Raw genomic sequence first — 19,271 nt, 5'->3', positions numbered from 1 at the left:
TGCAGGCTCTTAGATTATGCTGTACTCCGGGGAGCCCAGGGTGGCTGGGCTTGCTGCCAGAACCCATAAGACACAGGAGTTGAATGGGAGAGAATTTGCCAGAAAGAGTGAATTAAAGCTATAATGTTCAGGTGTTTATAATTTCAGCTCTCTGGGTATTGAAAATATGTAGTTCCATTTATTTCTTTTAATTCATTGTGTCTTTAGACACTGAGATTTACCAGCTGCCTTTTGTAAGTATGGGCTGAATAAACACCACAATAAAGACCCGTCAAGGAAGAGTGGCTTGGGAATGGCATGACTGTGTCATATTGTTCTATGATGGTCACAGAAAATAAAAGGCAATGAGCATGAAGTTGCTTGAGAGCCAGATAGCCTGAGTTTAAATCTTGGGCTGTTTATAAGCTGTTTGACCTTGAGCAAGGTCCTTAATCCCCCTGTGCCTTGTGTCACATAAGGTTGTGACAGTTGCTTCAGTTAGAAGAGAGCCAGCATGTAGTGTTATGTAAGTGTTTGACACATAAGCCATTCACCTTTGAGAAGCAGGAGTCCCAGGAGCCCTCAAGCAGTACCACATGGTGACTGCTTCCCTGTTTCATCCTTTCAGCTGCGAGGCTGGTGGCACTATGCAGAGGCAGACGGCTTGGCGTCTGTCTAGGCTGCTCTGAAAAGAGTCAGCAAGGGACTCTAGAAGTTAACAAGCATCTGATAGCACCTTTGCAGCTCATAAGATCCTCTCCTACTCTCCTTTGGAGTCTCAAAACAATCCAACGAGGTCTGTATTTTTTCTACATTTTAGAAAGAAAACAGGGTCCAATTAACTGCCGGTTTAGAGTCACACAGCTAAGAAGTGGTAGAGGGTCAGGCAACCATCTATTTGAAGAACACTAGGTTTCTTTAGATGCTAGAAAGCTTCTTTAGAAGTTAATTCAAGTTCCACGTGCCCTATGTACAAATGATTGTTGTTTAAACACACCTCCAGAAGCCAACACTCTGTGAATGCAGGGGCAAGAGTAACACAGATGAGGGAAGCAGCCATAAGGATCCCCCAGGTCTGTTTGTCCAGAGCTGTTATTTTTCTCGTGGCCCCAACAGAGAAAAATAATTAACTATATAGTTCCATCTTAGTTTTTCAGATCCCCCCCCTTTCTGAGCCCTTTATTTCTCCTTACTGCCTACCTTTTGGTCACACCTATGGTTGTGACATTATGCACTGAAAGTAGGAAGGGCAAAGACCCAGCACTCAATTCTCAATATATTTCTACTCTGAGTAAGTCTTGTAAAGAAAAAAACAAACATTTGATACAGGAAGAAATGAAAACTTCAGCTAAAATGATGTATTTGAATTGTCAGGGTTTGCTTGTCACTTTGCATGTCTACAAATGACAGCTGCCTTCCACACCCTGAAGGGCACAAGAAACCAAACTCTTAAAACACTTCTGGAAGTTACTGATCCATCCAAACTGTTCTGCAATTCCAGAATAACACACATAGCAAATATATTTTGGTGGGTTTTACAAACACTAGTTTGATAGAAACTACATGGATACCTTAAGAGAATCAGCGTATTTATTCACGGTTGCCATTGGCCATAGTGCAGGATATAGGAAGGCAGAACCGATTCAGATGCTTTTGTTGAGAGCACAGCTTACTAGCTTTGCAGTTACTAGATGTTTTTCTAGGAGCTATAGATGCAAATGTGAACCAAAGGGACTCAACAGTTCTTTCCCAGGGAGGGGAAAGTCTGAGTCTACTTCAGTGATGTGATGCTATTAAAATATTGATACTAAAGGCCGAGAAGTGACAGTGTAAGTAGGACCTAGGCAAAACAGGAGACTTCCCTGGAATAATCTGACATCTCTCTGAGGTCCTCTACACCCTGGTCCTACCATCGAGTCCAGCTGTGTCTCCCTCTGCACCTCTACACAAGCTCCCACCACAACCAAAATCACCTCCTCTCTATTCTCACTCCAGATGAGTCGATTTCCTGGCAGTCTCTGGCCTAGTAGTCCCTCTTGCCCTGTGTAGTAGGCTGAATGGTCCCCCCACCCCCAAAGATATATCTACATCCTAGTCCTTGGAACCTGTGAAGGTTACCTTATTTGGTAAAAGATGTAACTAATTTAAGAATCTTGAGATGAGGAGAACGTCCTGGATTATCCGGGTCAGCCCCAAGTTCAGTGACCGGTGTCCTTATAAGAAACACACAGAGAGAAGACAGACACGGAGGAGAAGGTGATGTGTGTGAAGACGGAGGCAGAGATCTGGGTGATGGGAATACAAGCCAAGGAACGCCAAGGCCACCAGAAACTGGAAGGGGCAAGGAACGCTATTATAGACCGAATGTTTGTGTCTGTGCCCGCCCCACCCCAGTTCATATGTTGAAGCCCTGACCCCCAATATGATGACATTTAGAGGTGGGGCCTCTGGGGGATAGTTAGGTTCAGATGAGGCCATGAGGGTGGTGCCTTCATCCTGGGATGAATGCCCTTATGAGAAGAGGACAGACGACAGAGCTTCTTGCTCTTAGGCATGGAGGAGGAGCAGACAGCGGGAAGTCAGCTGTTTACAGGTCAGGGAGCGGGTTCTCACCAGGAACCGAATCTACCAGCACCTTTATCTTGGACTACCCTCCCAGTCTGTGGTATTTGTTACAGCAACCCAAGTTAAGACAAACACATTCTCCCTTAGAGTCTCTGGAGGGAGCATAGCTCTGCTAACGCCTTAATTTTGGACTTCTGGCTTCCAGAACTGTTAGAGGATAAATTCCTGTTGCTTTAAGTCACCAGCGCTGTGGTAATTTGTCAGGGTAGCCTCAGAAGCCCTGCTTCTCACACTGTGTCAGTTTTTCTTCATATCCCAGTTCAAGTCATTTCGCTAAGGTGGATCCAGCCCTATGTGAGATTGTGCCTACCCTGGAACAGGAGCCTGTAGCAGGTTTATGTGAGACTCGCATCCGGCATTTACAAGTTTTCAACCGTGTGGTGTCTCTATTTTTAATGTACGTTAACTGTTTGAAGGCCAGCATTTGGTTTCGCATCTTTGCATCTCCAGTACGTATATGGTGCTAAGCCTTAGACCTTTGAGTTAGAGACTACCCTGTTAAATAGAAGCTCAGTTATAACTAGAATATAACCTACATAACACAAAAGCCATTTCTTTTTTGATTCATGAGGCTCTCCGGGATCTTAATCTGTTGCTAGGTTCTCGTGATGAGAACCAGTTATTCTTATAGAGAGGTGAAAGAAAGTCACTGATGATTTGGATCAAGGATAAGAATGTTTATTTTTTATTTTTTTTGCGGTACGCAAGCCTCTCACTGTTGTGGCCTCTCCCGTTGCGGAGCACAGGCTCCGGACGCGCAGGCTCAGCAGCCATGGCTCACGGGCCCAGCCGCTCCGCAGCATGTGGAATCCTCCCGGACCTGGGCACGAACCCGTGTGCCCTGCATCGGCAGGTGGACTCTCAACCACTGCGCCACCAGGGAAGCCCAATACTACTCATTTTTAATTTGTTTTTGGGGAGATTTTATCAGCCAATATTTTATTTTCTTTTATTTCATTTTATTTATTTTTATTATGATAACACTTAACATGAGATCTATCTTGACGAATTTTTAAGTGCAGAATACAATAGTATTGTTAACTGTTGGCACAATGTCATAAGCAAATCTCTAGAACTTACCTCGCATAACTGAGACTTTATACCCAGTTAATAGACATGAGGTTATGATATAAGATTTAGAAGGGATCTCAAGCTCATTTATCCTGACCTCCTTCCTAGTCTAGGAATCCCTCTGCAGCACCTATGCCAGCCTCTGACAGAGTTCCCCAGTGACTAGGGAACGTACTCTTTCATAGCCCTTGTCGTTTCTGTTATTTTTCATAGCACTGACTATTATCAGACAGTCATCCTTTATGCAGAGGTGGAATCCAGGGCCTTATAATTCTCACCCATTGGCCCTGGTTTTACCCTCAGAGCCTACTGAGTCAAATCCCAGTTCTTCAAGGCAGGCTGGTCTCCTAGAGTGTGGCTGCTTGGAGTGGTTCTGTGGTCCAGCAAAAGCAGCGGCCTCACCTGTGCAGGTGCAGAAGCCCAGGCCTCGCCCCAGCCCTACGAACCTGAACTCTGTGTTTTGACAAAATCTTCAGTGATTGGTACGTTACAGTTGAGAAGCACTGCGTTAGATTGCATATCCACCCCACCCCCACTCTATTCTTTTCATTTTTCTTTCTATCAGGTTTGTTCGTGTTCAAAAACTCTTAGTTGAGGAAGAAACAATTGACAAGAAGCAACAACTCCAAGTGTCAGTGATTGAAATATAAGTGCAGAATTGGTCTGACATCAGTTAAAGCTATCGTTATATTAACTGGAAATCTGTTGGCAAGCATTTCCATGTGTTCCTAATACAGTCATAAAAGATGATATTGATGATCCTGAGGCTTTAGAAGATTACGCATGCTTTTAAAGTCATGTTAAATTGTGTTCCATGTGATTGAATGCTGGGGATTACCTTGTGATTTTTAAAAACCTGATAAACAGACTAAATAATAATCAGAACAGCCCACTTTCCAGTCATGGCAGACAGAGGCAACCACAGAACTTCCTTTCACAACACTCTTCAGCTGCAGGAAGAATTTAAAGTTTTAAATCGTTTTCTATTTCTGACATCACTGTAAGGGCAGTGACCGAGAACCCAGCATTTGAAAGGTGCAGAGGAGATGTATGCTGTGGAAACAGCTGTACTGGAGGGAAGTGCTTTCAGTTTGTGCACTCAGCAATATGGAAATGAACTTTGCCAGCTCATGAGCATGAATAAATCCTTAGTTGCCTTTCCCACCACAAAGCAGCTTTCTATATTTGGCACTTTTAGATGTTCAGTGAAACAGACTGAATTTAATGCCAGATGACAGTGCCAGACTGTCTTCAGTTAAACTCAAGCAAAGACCTTTAGAAGCCGCTTCCCCCTACCCTGTCCTATTTCTCTCTCCACCTGATATTCATGGGGAGCTTTAAGCCTGACGCCCCCAGGGCAGATATCAGCCCAGCTGTGTTGGGCTAAGTCAGCAGGGCCTGATCTCCCCTGGGCCCAGGTCCACCTGCACCGTGTTTCTCAGGGCGCTCAGCTCAGGGTGCATGTCCTCCTCCTGGGTCACTGGTATGTGAAGCATAGTAGAAGCCACTTCCTGCCACCCGGTGCCTTTAGACGAGAGAAAGTGACATCTCTGCTTTTTTCTGTCCTGAGTACCAGTTCACTGCAATCCAGCACATATTATTAAAGTCCCTGACCCCAAGGGCTCTGTGAGGCCCTTTTTTATAGCCTCTTTCTCCTCAGACTTACTCGTTCAGCAAATATTTATTTAGGGCGCCTATGTCACAGGTAGTGAGGTGATAAGAAATCAGCCTCAGTCTCTGTCCTCACGGTACCCACCTTCTAGCTAGGGAGACAGAGAGTGCAAGTGAGGTCTGCAAGTGCTGAGGAGGGAGAGAATTTCTGCCCCGAGGAGGAGGTGGTGTGGGGCTAAGTGAGAATTCACCAGGCTGAGAAGTAGGTGGGGCAGATGTTCCAGATGTAAGACAGCGAATGAGCAAAGACTTGGCAGCATTAAAATGCACAGGCTGATTTCCCGCCCCAGTTCAGGGGGATGCAGGATGGGAGACGTGGCAGCTGTGCTCAGGATCCCAGCCTTGCTTGTCTCTATCTATAGGGCAGGGCTTCTTGACTCCTTCAGATGGCTTCTGATCTTGGACTTAGCCACCTCCGTCCCCCTGCCCCATGGCATTTACTCTTTGTTCATCATCAGAACGTACGTATTTAAATTACAGTAGAATATACAATGTGCTGTAATATGTAGCAGAATGATTGAAAATATAGATTTTGTAGTCAGGTGACTTTATAGCATGGGGAAGGTTACCTATTCTCTCTTCCTTGGTTTCCACATTCCAAAAATACTGGTTTCCAGGAAGACTGAGAGGGGATGAAAGTTAAGGGAGGAGTATTTTTAGGGAAGTGAAACTATTTTGTATGTTATTGAAATGGTGGATATGTGACATTATGCATTTGGCAAAACTCATAGAACTGTATACCACAAAGAGTGACTCCCTAGTGTAAACTATGGACTTTAGTTAATAATGATGTATCATATTGGTTCATCTATTTTTTAAAAAATGTGCCACATCAGTGCAAGATGTTAATGACAGAAAACTGTGTGTGGCGAGAGAGGAAGTGTATGGAACTTTTTGTAATTTCAATTTTCCTATAAACCTAAAAGTGCTCTAAAAATAGTCTGTTAGTTTTAAAAATGTAAAAAAAAAATGAAGGTGCAATAAAGACATTTAAAAAATATACTAATAAATCCAACCTTGCAAGATTGTGAAAAGATTAAGTGCAACAATGTACACATGGTGTTTAGAACACTTCCTGATAGATGATAAGTAGTAACATTATTAATAATGTTAGCTATTGTAATTGCTTCATTAGTTTGGTCAACATATTTATTCATATCTACCATGGATCGTTTTTTTCCCTCCAGTTTTATTGAGATATAATTGACATACAGCACTGTGTAAGTTTAAGGTGTACAGCATAATGATTTGACTTATATACGTCATGAAATTATCATCACAATAAGTTTAGTGAACATCCATCATTTCAGATAGATTCAAAATTAGAGAAATAGAAACAAATTTTTTCTTCCATGTGATGAGAACTCTTAAGATTTATTCTTTTTTTAAAAAATTTATTTATTTTACTTATTATTTACTTTTGGCTGTGTTGTGTCTTCGTTGCTGCACGAGGGTTTTCTCTAGTTGCGGCGAGCAGGGGCTACTCTTCATTGCCGTGAGCAGGCCTCTCACTGCGGAGCACGGGCTCTAGGTGCACAGGCTTCAGTAGCTGTGGCTCAAAGGCTCTAGAGCGCAGGCTCAGTAGTTATGGTGCACGGGCTTAGTTGCTCCGCGGCATGTGGGATCTTCCCAGACCAGGGTTCGAACCCATGTCCCCTGCATTGGCAGGCAGATTCTCAACCACTGAGCCACCAGGGAAGCCCAGGATTTATTCTTTTTTTTTTTTTTTTTTTTTTTTTTTTTTGCAGAAATTCCTTTTATTATGTTAAAAATATTCCTTAATGAGCCAGCAATTATTTATGTGAAGAAGAGTCCAGAAAACAGACTTATGACAGCATTAGCCTTGTCCTTGATTAGACATTTATGAATTTATACACAAAACATTATTCCCCAGAGTCAGTTAATGAAGGTCTAAGAAGCTGTGAACTTGAAAGAGCCCCTTCCTGCTTGCCTGGCTGCTCCAATCAGACCACAAGACTTAGTTACAAGGATGGAAGAATTTTTCTCTTTTGAATTTAAAGCTTTACAACAGTTCGGATGCTCTTTCCTGCATGCATCAGTTCAAAGGCTTCGTTAATTTGGTCAAAAGGCAAATTGTGAGTCACAAATTCATCAATCTTTAATTTTTTGGACATATATTCGGACACCAACTTTGGGACACGTTCTACACTCTTCCATCCTCCAAAGGCAGTGCCTTTCCACGTGCGGCCTGTTACCAGCAGGAATGAACGAGTGGTAACTTCTTCACCTGAGGCAGCTACTCCAACCACCACGCTGACGCCCCAGCCTTTGTGGCAGGCCTCCAGCGTTGCTCTCATGACTTTCAGGTTACCAGTACACTCAAAGGAACAGTCCACTCCCCCATCAGTCATCTCAACAAGCACTTCCTGGATAGGTTTACTGAAGTCCTGGGGGTTAGTACACTCAGAGGCCCCGAACTCCTTAGCCTTTGTGAATTTATCTTTATTGATGTCCACACCAATGATCCGGGATGCACCAGCCACCTTACAGCCCATGATAACTGCCAATCCAACTCCTCCCAGGCCAAAGACGGCACAAGTAGAGCCAGGCTCCACCTTGGCAGTGTTCACAGCAGCACCATAACCAGTTGAAATGCCACAACCCAGAAGGCAGACTTTATCCAAAGGGGCTAAAGGATCAATTTTAGCAACAGAGATATCAGCCACAACTGTGTATTCGGAAAATGTGCTGGTTCCCGTGTAATGTAAAATTGTCTTTCCTTTACAAGTAAATCTCCTAGTGCCATCTGGCATGAATCCTTTCCCTTGAGTGACTCTTACCTTCTGGCAAAGGTTCGTTTTAGGATTTAGACAGAATTTGCACTCTCCACACTGTGGGGTGTAAAGTGGGATGACAGTATCACCTGCCTTCAGCTTAGTAACTCCTTCACCAACACTTTCCACAATTCCAGCACCTTCATGTCCCAAGATCACTGGAAAACTCCCTTCAGCCCCACTCAGGGTATAGGCGTCAGTGTGGCAAACTGCAGTGGCAATAATCTTAATTCGAACTTCATGAGCCTTTGGGGGTGCCACCTCTATCTCCTCTATGGAGAGAGGCTTTCTAGCCTCCCAGGCAACTGCAGCCTTGCATTTGATAACCTGGCTCGCCATCTCCTCGGATTCCGGTCAGCGCGAAGTGAGGACTCGGGAGGGGCCCCACTGCAATGAAAGATCCCAGGATTTATTCTTAACCACTTTCATATACTATGCACTATTAAGTAGTGAACAAGACAGAAAAGGTTCCTGCTTTCATGGGGCTAGAAAGTATTCAATCATTTTATCTTTTTGTTGTTTATATTTTTGTATTTACATATTGTTTCAATCTACCCCACTGGATAGTGTTTCCTGAGGCACTATTCTTTTGTGTTTTGAATGGCAGCCTGCCTAGAAGTGTGGATACATTTTAATATCTCCTTGTTGACCAACCACCCAGTGCCATTTACTTGGTTTGAGACCTTAATCTATGTTCTTTGTTTGAGACCCCAACAATTAATATAAACCCAGGAGAATCATTTTCTTTCTTACTATATACTCAGTTCTTTGCTGGGGTTCTAAACAACTTAAAAAGATGGCCCCTACAACTGTTTGGGGACAGAAGAGCAAAGCACTGGGGATAAAAATGGAAAAAAAATTTATAAAATACTAAACTACCTGGTAATGGACAGCAATACTACTATCATTTACAGGAATACATGATTGATGTCGTTTGGGTAACTTAGGAATTTCATGGAAAGAGAAAACTGAACTAAAATCTTGAAGCGTTTGTACGGGTGGAAAAGAACAAGAGAAGATTCTGAGAGCTTGGAAAAATACAAGTAAACCACAGCAGTGAAAATGACAAATATTATGTTGTATTCATTTTTACACTGCATGGAGAGTAGGACCTAGTGAGGTCCCATAAATGATTGTAGAAGTGGGGAGTCTTGGGAAATCAGGTTTGATGAGATCGGCGGGTGGTGGCGGGGAAACAGAGGAGAAGGGACGTGGAAGATACACATTTTGAAGATGAAACTAACAGGACTGACTTAATCAAGCCCTTACAGTTTCAAAGTGATTTCACTATATTGTGTCCTGGTCTGGCATTCCTTCTCACAGAATTGGTGTCGGGATCAGCAGTGGCTCTTAACTCCATCATACCAATGTCCCCTTTTTATGACCAGTATTTCAGTGAAGGCTTTACTCTCCTCAAATGAAATTCATTATTAATTTAATATAATTGCCCACATAATTTTGAAACTATCAACATAACACTTTACTGTGAATAAAGGAAACTTCAGAGAAGTGGTTAAAGTATACATTATAATATGTAAAAGCCCAGACATGACTATACCAGAAGACATAATGAAGTGGTCAGATACACCTATATGTGGGGTGACGGCTACTAATGCAGACCCATAGAGATGTGTTAATAACTCACATACCGCAAGTGGCACGGGCTTCAGTGACACGATTCTGCAAAATGGTGGGTGACTCTTGCCAAAGTCCCAAACAGGAGGAAGTACAATCTTATCTCAATTATTCAGTAGTTGCATTCCCAAGAATTCAGAGTGTGTTAAAAACCATGCAAAAATACTTTGGTAAGTACATGAAACAGAGTTAAGTTCTGTGCTTGAATAATTATAAATGGGTTTCACCTATGAAGATGTCTCTTGGCACTTTGGAAAATCTTGCGGATGTGGGACAACTTCTTTATTGTGCAAGACTGAGACATTTCAGGACATCTAACATTCCTGGTTCCCAGCCATTAGATGCCAGAGACTAACCCCCCACCCCATCACTGTGACAACTAAAAGTGCCCCCAAGGTTTCACAGCCTGAGAGAAGAGTACCCACTGAGAACCACTGGCTGGATGCTGGCTCTTAGGTTTCAGCCTCATGACTCAAGGACGGTGACAGATAAGGAAGTTGGGAGGGGGAGGATTTGGATGTTGAGCCAGAAAAGGAGTTGGCTGCAGTGCTTTCTTCCTCAGTCAAGGAGAGCCTTCACTTTCTTAAATTCTTCAAATCTGGCTCTTCCAACCTCGTAAGAGTTTCAAGTTCTGAGCCCAGATAGAAGATAAAGTGAGGGAAAAAAGATGATATTTCGTAGTAATAAGTGCAAACCCTGTTTGACTTATTTACCTTAAGAGCCAAGAAACCCAGTCTAATCCCCTGCCCTCCACGTTGGCTCATTGGTAGGCATATACTGTGTCTCAAGGGTTCAGGAGAAATCTAGTTCTAACACGAATCCTTGAAACATTTTTGAGATTTAAGCCTTGTTATCCTTTAAACTATAGGTGTGATCTCATTCCATTTGTTTTTCAGTTTTGTAAAGTATGCAATAACGTCTAATCCCTCTTGGCATTTGCATTTTGCACAATTGAATGTCTTCAGCAGATGTGCACGATGGTCTAGTATTAGCACTCTGCCTGTTGCCTTTTGCTTGGGAGTCTTAAACAAATCAAAAGGGCTTGATTTTCTTAGAGTACTTTTTAGAAGATTTCAAGCCTTAGATTTTCATTTAACAGTGATAACACACATACACCTTCTTTCACAAGTGTGAATGTGCTGTATTTGATTTGTAAATAGTCATTTAGCCCAAAGATATTGGGCATACTTCAAATGCAAGCCAGTGAATGATATTCCAAGAACATAAATCTGTTTGCAGCCTTATTCCAGGACCAAGTTTATCCATTTGTCAATCAGATGCATACTATTCACAGGATAACAGGTTAGGCACATTGAGGAAATCAGAAGTGAACAGACACTTTAGAGCCTCAAGGTGTCTATTATCCAGTCCAGGGATGATAAAACCTCACATATCCAATCATAAGCAGAAGGTGAGATGGAATACTGATGGAGTGTCTGGGATGAAATAGTACTTTCCTCTGAAGAAGTCTTCCTGGAGGAGGTGAAATTTTTAACTTGATGATTTTAACGATTCATTAAAATCTTGACAAGCAAGACACTTTTTGAGGACTGGTTTTTTTGAGCTGAAATAAATGTGAGCAGAATTTTTGTGTGTGTGTGGCTTCCCATCACTTAATATTATGCATTCTCCATTTATTGTCTGGATGTAATTAAGTGACTGAATAATTGGTAATAATTGCTACAAAGAATCTCGTTTGACATTTTTACCTTTTTGAAAAAGTCCTCTAATTTAGGAGCTGAATCTAAGCTTTGGTTTTTCCATTGAAGAATTCAACTTTTACAATTCCAGATTTCAACCAGTGCTGTGTTTGAGAACTCTGGGATGTACCTTAAGCCTTATTGAGAGTAAGGTGCAATCAGACATAAGGCAGATCTGTCAGGATGGTTATACAAAGTGTTCAGCCACTAAGGTAGGAAAATGGTCTTGCTACTAGGTGTTTTCCATATATTGAACTTGAGGACAACACAGACACCGAGCCAGAGCACCCAGGACTCTCTGTGGTTCCATGCCCTCCCCATTAGACCGTCTGCTGCCTGGGACTTGGGTCTAATTGCTTCTGCTCCCAGGTTATTAAGGTCCATCTCCCAGCCCCTCTGGCCTCTGCCTGTACCACTTACTGCAGGCTGGAGATCTGACTAAGAGCAAGTTATTCAACATGAAATTTGGCCCAGATGACATGTTTGTCTCTTGAGATATCCACACCCCAGCTTTCGTTGTAGCATTATCTGCAACAGCCACAACATGGAAACAATCCAAGTGCCCATTGGATGGGTGAATGGATAAAGAAAATGTAAGATGTATATGTATCCCCTGGAAATGTAAGATTCCATATATTCCATATATATACATATACACAATGGAATATTATTCAGCCATAAAAAAAGAAATCCTGCCTTTTGTGACAACATGGATGGATCTTGAGGATATTATGCTAAGTGAAACAAATCAGACAGAGAAAGATAAATACTGTATGTTCTCACTTATATTCAGAATCTAAAGAAGGCAAACTCATAGAAGGAGAGAGTAGAATGGCGGCTACCAGGGGCAGAAGGTGGGGGAAATGGAGAGAATGTTGGTCGAATGGTACAAATTCCCAGCTGTAAGATGAATAAGCTCTGGGGATCTAATGTATAGCATGGTGACTATAATTAACAATGTTATATACTTGAAAGCTGGTAAGAGAGTAGATCTTAAATGTTATCATCCCACACACGAAAATAGTATATTCTGTGAGGGAATAGAGGTGTATCAAATCATCACATTGTACATCTTAAACTTATACGCATGTTATTTGCCAGTAATATCTCAGTAAACCCGAGGAGGGGAAAGACACGTTTGTCAAAACGTAATTATCCTGTGTTGGAAAAGTTTTCTCTCTGATCTGGATGGTAGGTATAGGTATATAAATTCTTCAAGTTACAGTCTTAAGATTTGCGCATTTCATGTATGTTATATCCCAACAAAAAATGTAAAAATAATAATAAATAAAAACCAGCTGAAGTGTTGTCAGTTTTGGTCTATCCGGGGGTAATTTTGCAATGGTATGTGCATTTTCAAGCATTTAAAAATAAATTTTTAGTGTTTTTCTTTAGTATTCCTTTTAAAATTCTTTTCTAGTCAATTACTTGAAATAACCCAAATAGCTAACAGTGGAAGATTTATAGTAATAACTACTTGTACCTCAAAATTGCAAACAGCTTAGTAGAGCAATAATTGCACCCTCCCCTCACCAAAGTTTGTGAAACAAAAGAAAGGAGGAGAAAACAAAACTTCTGGGCAAAGAGGATGAAAATACTTGTTGCAGAACCACCTTTTTGATGCTTCAAGATTTCCAACATTTAAATACCTAGAATTTGGAGGTAGTGTGACTAAATCATCATTTTGACCAACGTGTTGTGTTTACCAACTTGCATGCAGTCTCACACTTTTCAGCCAATTTTCCCAGCCACCCCTACCCCTCCTGCCCAGCCTCCATCCTGATGTATGTAGCTTTGGGTTCAAATTCAGACCGAAGTCTAGTGGTGAGTGAAAATTACTGATGATGTCAAAGGGCACAAAAATAGAACTTACAGGGAAGTCTTTACCTTTAGCTGTGGTTGTCAAGGTTCAAGCACCAAAAAAGACAAGAGACATTTCCTTCTGAGAGAGAGCGTTTCAAAAACAACAACAACAAAAAATTTGATGCCACTAAATTATAGCATTAAATCTGTAAAGTCAAAGAACTGTACATAAATTAAATTTGAGTTTCTTCTCCCCAACACACCCAGCCAGTCTCATCATCTTGGATGGATTTACTGATGGGATCGAGTGCTTCTTAACATTACTGTTTTTTTTAAAGATAGCCATTGAGCCTGAACTCTTTTGTTGGAACAGGACAGCTGGGAAGTGGTGGAAGGACTGAGGGGAGAGATGAATTACACCCAGGAGCCACCAATTCAGAAAGGATTTTTGCTGAAAAAAAGGAAATGGCCCTTGAAAGGCTGGCACAAGGTAAGAACTGGCCTGGGACGCACCTTCGTTTGTACCTACACTCCCCACTCAGGACCCGGTTCTTAAGCACTTATATTTAATTTGAAGTTGAGCATGGAGACCAAGAGAAGGATGTTTAAATGGAATGTCTTTTTTTTTTTTTTTTTGGCTGCCTTGGGGCTTCGTTGCTTCGCGCGGGCTTTCTCTAGTTGCGGCGAGCGAGGGCTACTCTGTTGCGGTGCGCGGGCTTCTCATTGCGGTGGCTTCTCTTGTTGCGGAGCACGGGCCCTAGGCACGCGGGCTTAGTTGCTCTGTGGCATGTGGGATCTTCCCAGACCAGGGATCAAAACCGTGTCCCCCGCATTGGCAGGCGGATTCTTAACCACTGCACCACCAGGGAGGTCCTGGGAATGTCTTAATGAATTCTGCTTTATTCCCCACAGAGATTCTTCTATCTGGACAAAGGAATCTTGAAATATGCCAAGAACCAAAGCGATGTAAGTCGTCTTGTTAATCCAGTATGCTATTGAAGAATTCTAAAGGGCTAGTGGTTGTCAGCTCATGGATGAGATTGTGCATATTTGAGAATTGCATTTCCCTAAACTGGAGATCAGGGAGGGGTGGTGGTTCCCTCTCAGGGAACAGAGGTACCTGCTCCCCGCTGTCCCTGCTCTGGGTTCTGGGTGGGCTCAGTTCACCCACCAAGTAGAGGTGCAGGAGCCCCTATCAACACCCTACTGGGTATCCAGGCATGGGTTCTGGTCTTAGGGTTGTGCTGTGGGGTTCTCTGGGTTGGGGAGACCTCTTCACAGTGAGCTAACAGGAACAAAACAGAGAGCGTGCCCCTCCCACTGTTATGGGGACTGAGGGGTTTAGTGGAGAAGGCCCTTGGTGAAGGTGACGGGAGGTTCCCCTGTGTGTGGACACCAGGCGGACAGCCCTTGAGGACTCGGAATGACTACTGGTCCTGCCCTCGTAGGGATCCCTCTCTCACCCAGCACTTCTCTCCTCTCGTCTTCCTCTCTTTGCCTCTCTCATGGTGCTCACCTTGTTGGGGCGAATACAGAAACGTGCCATAGTGCCTGACCCACAGTGGCCTGTATTAGCTTCCTTACTCCTCTTTTAATTTTTATTTTTAAATTTTTTTTTTGGTTTCTTCAGCTTTTAAAGAAATTTTTAAATTAATTTTTATTGGATTATAGTTGATTTATAATGTTGTGTTAGTTTCTGCTGTACAGCAAAGTGAATCAGTTATACATATATCCATTCTTTTTTAGATTCCATTCCCATACGGGTCATTACAGAGTATTGAGTAGAGTTCCCTGTGCTATACAGTAGGTCCTTATTAGTTATCTATTTTATATAGTAGTGTGTATATGTCAATCTCAGGCTACCAATTTATCCCCCCCTTCCGCTTTGGTAACCATATTACTCAGCCATAAAAAAGAATGAAATACTGCGATTTGCAGCTACGTGGATGGACCTAGAGGTTGTCTTATTGAGTGAAGTAAGTCAGACAGAGAAAGACAAGTATCATATGATATTGCTTATATGTGGAATCTAAAAAATGGTACAAATGAACCTATTTACCAAACAGAAATGGAGTCACAGATGTAGAAAACAAACCTACTCCTCTTTTTAAGTCACTTCCAAATGAATTTAGACACCGGAAACTATTTCTGCAGGAGGCGGTGAAGTTAACAGGTGAATTCACTGTCATAGGAGTCATGGGGCTAACTTTTTAGTTTCCTCACCTCCTTGCTTCCTCACTTTGCAATGTGCAAACTGCTTGTTACTTAACCCTCTGTAATTCAGTCTTCCGTCTGTAAAAGGGGAGATGTTTCCTCCCTCACAGGTTAAATAGGATGATGTGTGTCCGTGCTAGTTCACGCTAAGTACTGGAGAAGTGTAGTTATTGTGTTTACTGTTAGTGGGTGTGGAAGGGGAGGGTAGAGGGAAAGAGTGTTAAGGATGTTCCTATGGTTTTTAACACCATGGTTCTCAAGGGGCCCCCTTTGTGCCTCTGCAGATAGAGAGAGAGAAGCTGCATGGCTGCATTGATGTCGGGCTCTCGGTAATGTCTGTGAAGAAGTCGTCGAAGTGCATAGATCTAGACACCGAGGAGCACATTTATCATCTGAAGGTGACACTGCTTCCCAGATGCTGTCTCCTGTTGCACAGAGTTCCTTTATGTTGTGAAGGGATTGTCAGTTATAGTACCGTTGGTGATGCCTTTTGAATTTCAAAACATCCAGCCAACATGTAGAAGATCTTCATTATGAAAGTATTTCTAAGGATATATTTATTGCTATCTGGATGGGACAGTTCTTCATTGTGTAGGACTGTCTCTTACACTGCTGAACGTTTAGCCTCATTGTCTCTTATCCCCTAAATCCCCGCCTCCCTTGTGATTGTGACATCAGTAACAAAAAAACAAAAAACAGAAAACTTCATGTTTCCAAATACAAACCCCCTCTACCCCCAGGCAGTACCATCTTTAGTGAAGAACCATTTACTATAGGTTAAAATGTTTCCTTGGGCTTCCCTGGTGGCGCAGTGGTTGAGAATCTGCCTGCCAATGCAGGGGACATGGGTTCAAGCCCTGGTCTCGGAGGATCCCACATGCCGTGGAGCAACTAGGTCCGTGAGCCACAACTACTGAGCCTGCGCGTCTGGAGCCTGTGCTCCGCAACAAGAGAGGCCGCGATAGTGAGAGGCCCGCGCACCGCGATGAAGAGTGGCCCCCGCTTGCCGCAACTAGAGAAAGCCCTCGCACGGAAACGAAGACCCAACACAGCAAAAATAAGTTAATTAATTAATAAACTCCTACCCCCAACATCTTCTTAAAAAAAAAAAAGTTTCCTGAAATAAAATATGATCTTCAGTCTGAGAAGCCACATCTTACAACTTCGACTAAATTTATAGGGATTCCATTAAAATTCTCATACCACAGTGATGTCAGAAATTTTTCCCCTAAAGGACGGGTCTCCAAATAGTATTTCTGAAAGCTGCTTAACTACCCTCTTCTGCCCCTTCTCCTGCAGGTGGTATAGATAGTTAAAAGCATGAAGCAAGAGCTTTGGAGATACAGATCTGGTTCAGATCTTGACTGCCTGCCTACTTACTAGCTTTCAACCTTTGACAAATCATTTAATCTCTGAAAGTCTCAGTTTTCTCACCACCCTCCCACCCTGACAATGGGAGTTCCAGTGCTTGTATTGTAGGGCTGCATGTAGAAAACTTGACGTAATGCCTGACCCACAGTAAGCTCAATATGTTTATGTATTATATATAACTATTAGGTGGTACCCGAGTGTTAGAAATTAATTGAGAAAACGTTAAGAGTCTTTTCTTGCTTGGACAAATTACTTGGGATATTGGGAGTGGGGGCTGTGCTTTGGGAAAATAAAAGCATGAGATTATGAACTCCCCATCTTAATATGTCCCTGTCCTCCCCATAGCACGTCGTGGTACTTGGGCAAATACGTGCTTAGCACATACGTGGGCTTGATTGCCCCCACGGCAAAGACGTCTCCAGCCCACCCTGTCGATGTGCCGAGGGTGAGAAGCCCTGCTGTACGCAATTACCTACAGCCACAGGCATAGGGGCTTAGGCTTGGGGAATAGTACATATTTGACTGTCCTGGGCAGTCAGTTAACAACATCTGGGAAATGAAGTACATTTCAAGAACATAATTTAAAGGAGACAAATAGATGTGAGTCTGTTTGTGTTGCTTCTACTTGTAAACGACACATCCAGTAGCACCTGGAGGGGTTTTAAGTCTTGTGTGTACTTCTAATCAACATAGCAAACATAAACGCCGACCGAACACTTCCTACGTGAAGGATGTTGCTGACGTTTATTTCCACATCCTTGCTCTCAGTAGCAGCATTAGTAAAGATTTTAACTGAATTGACCTGGATTTTTCTTCTTGGAAGTTAACCTACCATACATCCTTTTGAGGTCTTTTAAATTGCCACTTCATGAGTCTCTGTGTTCTCGTATATAGATATCTATCATTTTTCGTTCTGAAAGCATTAATACACCATCATGCACACACAAATATTGACTATCAAGAAATATCTATGGTGCATACGTGCTTGTTATATTCTTTTTAGTACTTTTATGCACATTTGAAATACTTTATAATAAAAGTTACTAGATACAAACATTACTCTTCATAGAAATTATACATTGATAGTCACTCCTGGCGAGAATGGCTAAAAGTTTGTGTATGTGTGTTTGAAAAATCCTGGAAATCACTGATAAAACTTTATCAGATTTTTGTTTTCTAAGAGTGGGAGAAATGTTCTTTTAAGTAACCTTCACATTCATTAACATATATTCCTCAGCACCATATTCTTTGTCAGAGAAGATTAACAAGATTAAATATTTTAGGAAGAATTTATTAATTCATCCCAGTTCAGAGAAGATTGGTCTGAAAAGTCTGAATTATAAAAGAGTTTTTTTTAAAAATGGTGCTAATATTTTTAGTACGGTTAGTAGAAACTGGGACAAGAGAACTTGGAACTACTTTAAGAGATGGATAAATGTAAATTTCAGCTTATTTGTTCTTTAATATTTCCTAATAATAACATAACAATTGGAGTCTTTCATAGAATGCCTAAATGTAGAGTTTATGAAGACCATTTTTGCTCTCCATCTCCTTCTCCAGCTTGTTCCATAGACGACATAAATGTAAATGAAGTCAATAAACTGTCATTTCCACATTTCTACACATGACAGCATGAAGAGGTGCTAGGAGTGACCTCAATGTGATGACTAATTTTTCCTTAGAGTGACTGACATTCTCGTCTCCTTTCAACCCAACATAATCTAGGTAAAGTCAGAGGAAGTCTTTGATGAGTGGGTATCCAAACTTCGCCACCACAGAATATATCGTCAGAATGAAATCGCCATGTTTCCACACGAAGTTAATCACTTTTTCCCAGGATCTGCTGTCACAGACTCTGGTTCTGAGGTCTTGGACACCATTTCCAGTAGGAAGGTAATGATTTGTCGATAATGAATCTGAAGGAAGGTGGCTTTGTGTGGGGGGGAGTCTGCTCTCGGGGGCCGTGTCTGAGGAATGAAGGGTTTGTGGGGAGGAGCAGGGTAAGCTTGGGCTGGGATTTCATGCGTCTGTGTGTCCACTCAGTCAGAACGAGGGCCAGAAGGGCAACTATTAATGCTGAGAGTGTAACTGGAGAACAGCATGTACGGAGGGATTTAATATCCCTGAAAGCTCCAGCTTTCTCTTGACCAGCTTGACTTCAGTTGGCTTTCTGGTTGTAACATACAAGAGGTGCACTTAGAGTCATACAGAATAGCAAAATCTTTCCCAACATTTGTGTCATGATTTCAGTGTGGTTATCATTTGACAGGAGGAGAAATCAGGGGCCTGTAGCATGGTATGGCCACGCTGTTAATAGCTGGAGGTCTCAGGGTCTCCAGGGGAGTGCTTTGCTAGAAGCTTCTTCCTTATTATGGGCAGATGGCTTCCATTAGCTACAAGCCCACTT

General features: G+C 42.3%; 1 protein-coding gene and 1 pseudogene across 3 annotated transcripts in view; one reads left to right on the top strand and one right to left on the bottom strand.

Moving 5' to 3' along the window:
- The window catches only part of OSBPL3 (oxysterol binding protein like 3), a 205,427-nt gene that overhangs the window by 121,473 nt on the left and 64,683 nt on the right, over nt 1-19,271 (top strand). For all 3 annotated transcript variants that reach the window (XM_029234467.1, XM_029234466.1, XM_029234468.1), the window contains 4 exons: nt 13,653-13,769; nt 14,192-14,245; nt 15,778-15,891; nt 18,590-18,757. In XM_029234467.1, coding sequence (XP_029090300.1) covers nt 13,653-13,769; nt 14,192-14,245; nt 15,778-15,891; nt 18,590-18,757 — 453 coding nt within the window. The remainder of the gene's footprint in view (nt 1-13,652; nt 13,770-14,191; nt 14,246-15,777; nt 15,892-18,589; nt 18,758-19,271) is intronic.
- LOC114902090 lies at nt 7,107-8,489 on the bottom strand (annotated as a pseudogene).

This window comes from Monodon monoceros, unplaced genomic scaffold (assembly GCF_005190385.1).
Source record: "Monodon monoceros isolate NGI ecotype Baffin Bay Population unplaced genomic scaffold, NGI_Narwhal_1 Super_Scaffold_2, whole genome shotgun sequence".
Taxonomy (NCBI): Eukaryota; Metazoa; Chordata; class Mammalia; order Artiodactyla; family Monodontidae; genus Monodon; species Monodon monoceros.
Note: the sequence above shows the minus strand (reverse complement) of the source record. Positions and strands in the feature narration are given on the sequence as shown.